Source organism: Centruroides vittatus, unplaced genomic scaffold (genome assembly GCF_030686945.1).
Source record: "Centruroides vittatus isolate TY-2023 unplaced genomic scaffold, ASM3068694v2 contig_392, whole genome shotgun sequence".
Taxonomy (NCBI): domain Eukaryota; kingdom Metazoa; phylum Arthropoda; class Arachnida; order Scorpiones; family Buthidae; genus Centruroides; species Centruroides vittatus.
The window spans coordinates 1,086,584-1,092,409 of NW_027122208.1; the positions used below are offsets into that span (position 1 = coordinate 1,086,584).

General features: G+C 39.6%; 1 protein-coding gene across 1 annotated transcript; it reads right to left on the bottom strand.

The window, feature by feature from the left end:
- Positions 1–375: 375 nt before the first annotated feature.
- LOC136976009 (uncharacterized) lies at positions 376–5,380 on the bottom strand. Its single transcript, XM_067271208.1, has 8 exons — positions 5,219–5,380; positions 4,967–5,149; positions 4,632–4,845; positions 2,199–2,433; positions 2,003–2,126; positions 1,746–1,931; positions 931–946; positions 376–850 (listed from the first exon to the last, which is right to left on the bottom strand). Exons 1-8 carry the CDS (start codon positions 5,330–5,332, stop codon positions 414–416), a joined length of 1,509 nt encoding a protein of 502 aa, XP_067127309.1. The 5' UTR covers positions 5,333–5,380; the 3' UTR covers positions 376–413.
- Between the last annotated feature and the right edge of the window lie 446 nt (positions 5,381–5,826).

Genomic DNA, 5,826 nt, shown 5'->3' on the forward strand with positions numbered 1-5,826 from the left:
TGTCTGTCCGGATTTCCTTAAAAACTGCCGGTAACAACTTCGTAAAAGTTGTTTACGATTTAACTGGACGGTGCGTAAGGGAGTTTTCCTCGGGTCCGAGAAGATTTAGGAGCCCGTACCGGTTCCTATCCCTATAAATTCGTGTTATTTTTACTAACAGAAAATACAATTTTAAATACTTTTTCTTTAATTAATAAATAAATATTCTATGTATTACATTTATTCAAAATAAGTAGCAAAAGAAAGCCTCTCTAATTAATATTCAATACATTTATTCTGATAATTCTGTTTCCAGAAATTTGGCTTAGAAATTTAATAAATTGTTTTGAATTTTTAACACATTATTTTAGATTCGAAACGAATCGTTTATTTTTTACTCGATTAATTGGATCTTACGCGAGCATAAAATCATTTTATTTAGTGCACACCACGCAATTTAGCCGTTTTCCTTCGTACTTATCGCAAGGGAGAATTCCGCAAGAAGCGGTAACGCGTTTAAAGGCCATTTCTGTATTTTCTACGCCATTCATACACAAGAATGTTCCGGCTTCCACTAATACGCCTTCGTACTCGAAAGTCCAACCTTCGGGGCATTCTTTTCTTCCCGCTTGAACAAACGTAACGGTTCTATTAATCGCGTTGCATAAAGAACATTTAACGTCGGTTATAATCGGAGTAAATTTGGTTCGAGCAATTTTCGCATCTTCTAGATAATTATCTGACGGAAGGCAGAAGGAATCTTTCTCCGTCGTCGCCACGACTCCGGAATACGACGTCTCCACACCGGGATTTTCGCAATTTTCTTGCCCCCAGTTAATATATTTTGCGCCCCCGAAGTCCGATCGAATTTCTGTTAATAAATTATAGTTTTTATTTTCTGTATTATTTATTAATGGTAGAAAATGCAATTTAATATCGTAATTAACATACCTGGATATTCTGTTTCCTGTGTTAAAAATAAATAAATTTATAAATTAGTCGGCTGCTGTATTAATTTCTTAAAGTATAAAATTCTATGAATATTTATATGTAATATTTATTGGCAGTTTTAGGTTTGACCAGACTTTCGAATTGACTTAACATATATATAAAAGTAATCTCCTAAGTCCATATCACACCATATTTGCAGTTTTACAAGATCCAGAATCTTACCTAATACCTAGGTCCTCGGAAATTTTTAACCACCTCTATTTTTTTCTTTCTGTCCTGTGGGCACTAAGAAGACCATTTACGGCCAGCCCATTACGGATTGGGCCGGCCGGCCGCGGCCAAATCCCGATGTGGGGACGGAACCGATATTCGGACGAGCCAACCCCCGAAAAATTTCTGTGGTTTATCGACCCGTTCGGATTCGATTCCGGGTCTCTCGCGGTGGTAGACTGCCACCTTAAAACTGCTCGGTCACGCGGCCGTCCGTCGACTCCGTCGCGAGCACCGCCCTTGGCGGAGTGGATAACGTTAACGAATACCGGTAGTCGGTGGCCGGTGGCCGGTTCGCGCCCGACAAACGGGCTAGAAACGTGGCGTTTACCGAGTTTTCTTCGTTTATCTAACACCTCGGTAAAGGCTAGTTTCCCGCAGAAAATCCTGTCGGAAAGCATCTCCTTGGCTTATCGCTCGAGTGTCGCGTTGCCTTATCTCGTTAATTCGTACCACTCGTGTTCGATGGTTAGCGAAACCTTAGCACAAATTACCTATCCCTAAAACCGACACTTGTTATAATTCACTAAAAGAAAAGTACTAACCAGTCGACTTTTAAGCCGTAGGAATTGACGTAGATATTTATCCGGAAGGGACGAATCGTCTCCCTGATAGAGCCGAAAAGCCGATTGAAACTGCTCGATTCTTCCGGAAGACGATATATCTAAATCGGAGATGGTTTGGCGAAATTGTTCCACGATATTCTGAATTTTTTCTTTAAATCGATTGATCTGTCGTAAAACAAATAGCCTATATTTAATAAGCCGTAACGAAATTTAAAATAATGACTAAATTGAAGTACCGATTGGAGGAATTTAGGCGGTTGCAACGGAGGAATCTTCGATAACCAGTCGGCCATACTTTGTTCCGTAGCCAGAAGGTCGTCTAGTTGAACTTCTAAACGTTCCATATACGGCTCTAAAATACTTTAAAGGCGAAAAGAAAGTTTGGTACGTAAAGAAATAGCGTGAAATTCGAAAATTTGCATTTAAGCTTACGTATTATGCGGCTCCGGAGGAAAGGAAGTATCCAAGAAGCTAAGTGGATATAGCTCCATCGTCAAAGGAACTCCTAATCCGTCGTTGATATCTTTGACGTGTCGGGGAAAGTTACTTACTATATCCATAAGGCCTTTCAAGGTTCTCGGTATTCCGTGAACGGGCACGGTAGCGTAATAATTAATTTCCATGGATGCGGTTCCTTTAAGATCCTCTTGTAACTTGCTTAATTTTCCTTCGGAAATTATTAAAATATAAACCTTAGATTATATCTATAACAGACACCGCAGACTACGATAAGCCGTCGATCGGAAGAAAAATACGTTATCGACAATGGTTAATTAATGTTACCTTAGGATCCAAAATGGCGGCCGGGGAAATTTTTCCCTACTTCGGAGACTGCGACGGGAAAAAATTTTTCCCTAGAGTCGCGACGTCGACGACGTGGGGAGTTTTTCCCCGTTCGGTTTCTACCCTGCGTTCGACGTTGCCGAGTATCCTGTAACCTCGAAACGGAGACGGTAGTGTGTAAATTTGCGACGGTAGAGGGAGCCTTTTCGTGACGTCGGGCGAGAGTAAAATCGGCGGGAAATTCGTAGCTGTGTTACGAACGAATATGCAAATGCATGATCTGCGACGTGATTTCTGGTCATTTCTGGGCAATTTTATGCAAATCGACTAGTTTCCAGTTGGAATCGTTTACTGCTGTGTTGCGACGAATTGCGTATTGGATTAATTGCTGTGTGTTTTTTTTTTCGTAACGATATTTCATTCGCACACAAATTGCTATCGTTGAATATTTATTATTATTATTTCCTCCAGTATTAGTAAGTACTGTTATTTCTTTTATAACAATTTAATCCTAAAAGTTAGAGAACCAAGTAATCAGAAATTAAGGAAAAAGCGTGTTTTTTCCCTATCCTTACCTCCCCTCGTTTAGTTTATTGCCAATTGTTCGATAATGACTAGTTTTGCCGATTTGAGTTGCAACGACGAATTTTGGTCGAGATGCACTTCCCGTGATTTCTACAAGTTGATGGAAGACGACTTTTCGGAGCTAGGTTTGCCTTCCCGTATCGATAACGCATAGAGTTTTGCTGTAAAATTAGGCATACAACCGACCGAGTCCGTTCGCATTCATTGCGATGAAGATAAGAATTGCTTCGTATGTCAGGTGAACGACAGATCAGAAAACACTGTGAATCGGATCGTTTATAAATACAGTCAAACCTGTTTTTATGCGGGGGATAGGGACCGCATTAAAAAAAATCTCGCAAAACTTCACGAATGGCTGTAAATAATAGTTTTCGCAACACAATTAAAAAATATTTTTTTATGCGGTCAACAGGGACCGCATAAAAAAAGTCTCACATAGAAAATAACTCAAAACCGTACGAAATAGAATTTATTGACAACAGATGTCAGCACTTAACTGCATCGTCTGGTCTATCTTCTGTTTTACATATTTTTGTCCAGGTGGTGTTTTGTTGACTTAAAAAGTAAATTATTTCATTTTTCGCATATTCGTGCAATAATATTACTATAATAAGTGCATTTATGCTATAATAAGTTTATTTAGCTATAATAAGTCAACGTGAGACATGACGAATCGCACGAGACTAGTCGCCAACTATACCGCACAAATTAAAAATTCGCATTAAAAAAATCGCACAAATAAAAATCGCACATAAAAAGAGCGCATAAAAACAGGTTTGACTGTACGTGAATTCCGGCAGTACGATAATAACGGACGAATGGAAAGGATATATGCATATTGACGACATAGAAGAAGTAGTGGTCGAACATAGAACTGTCAACGATTCGAAAAATTTCGTCGACCCCCAAACAGATCATACTCAGAATATCGAACAATCGAAAAGTGAGTAAAAAACTCCTCTTTTTGTTGTTTTTTATTGTTTATTTCGGTGAAAAAATCCGCGGAGTCTGCAGAGAAATTCGAGATGGCGGCCGGAACCGCGGCCATCTTGAACGGAGGGAAAATTTTTTCCCCGTCGCAGTCTCCGAAGTAGGGAAAAATTTCCCTGGCCGCCATTTTGGATCCTAAGGTAACATTAACCTCGACAATAATGAAACATTCGTATTATAAAGTAATATTAATTCGTAAGCAGTTTAACGATATAAAAATGTACTTTTTATCTATAAAATATACAACGTAAGCGCACTCGGTTATAGAGTGTTACAAATATTTATTATAACTTCGTACGAAAAAATTAAGTGAAATCCATCTCGAGAAAAAGGCCCCGTTTAGAAGGTCCTCTAAGAGGGCCTTTTTCCACATTCGTCGCGGATCCGTCCAGATTCGCGACGGCGCAGTCGAGTGGCGAGTCTTTCGGAGAGGTAAGCCGACCTCTTAACCCTTCGACTACGCCAGCTTAAGATGTAAATTATAAATTTGTAATAAAATCTTCTTACCTCGTATATCAGCGTCGAAAGTGCCACCGACTCGAAGTTCTCCCCGAACGTGCGCCTGTATTTTTTCTTTATCCTCCTCTTTTTCCGCTTTAAATACTAAAGAAGCTATTAAATCTCCTCCGTAAGTAATACTTCGACAAAAATGCGTACCCAAAGTTTTAAAATTTCTCCAGTCGGATAAAGGTTTGATCCTCGAATGCATAGTCTTAGTTACCTGCGGTTTCGTAAAATAAAACGATTCTTTTCATACTCTCACTCAGACTCTATTTAACTGTAAGACACACACACCTTTATGCCGAGAACTATAAATTTAAATTTAATCATAGAAATCAAACGTTTTCCGTAGCCATTTCACTGCGTTTCGAAGTGTCCCGTAAATAACTGCCCCCGCCGCTAATCTTCAGCCCCAGAGCTTTGATCTTCAACGATAAACTTCCGGAGACGTCTAAAAAACTTTTAGCTTCGTTCGATCTTCCGACTAACGCGTAGCGAGAATTGGCGTTATAATTATTTATAGTCTGAAAGAAATTAAGGTAAACTTCAGAATTACCTAAGGTATTTTCGGGTATTTATAATTATTTACTTACCAAAACATTAGCTACGTCTTCTTTCGAGAATATATCGACTCCCGTTACGTCTTTTCCGACGTCGTACGTTCTTCCGAGTAACATGGGTAGCACGTAGAGCGTAACGATAGCCATGTTTCTGCCGGTAGTTTAATATAGATATTTTATAACTAAAGTTTTCGCGTTGTCCCGTAAAAAGTTTTACGTTTAAATAGCATTTAAACGAAGTAATGCCGCGATTAGTAATTCGATCGGCTTCGACCGCTTTACCTTCTCGGAGAGTGTTCGGCCCGAAGCGATCTTTAAGTGCCAAAGATGGCTTCGATTTTTGATAAATAAGCCTCTAATTATCTATTATACCCTTGACCGGATTCTTTCCCCGGCTCCCCGGTAGCCACCTCGAGCGTCCCGCCGGCTACGCTTTAAGCTTAATTAAGTTAAGCGAATTAGGGGGTTTTCCCACCCTAACATCTTTTTTGCCCCAAATATAGAATTTAATCGCGACGCGTATATATACACGCGCCGTACCGACGTACGTAGCGAGGCGGGCAATTTCCAATCTCGAAAACGCGACCGATAAAAGCCCGCGTTTAAGACGTATTAAATGATTTTTTCTTAAACGATATTAA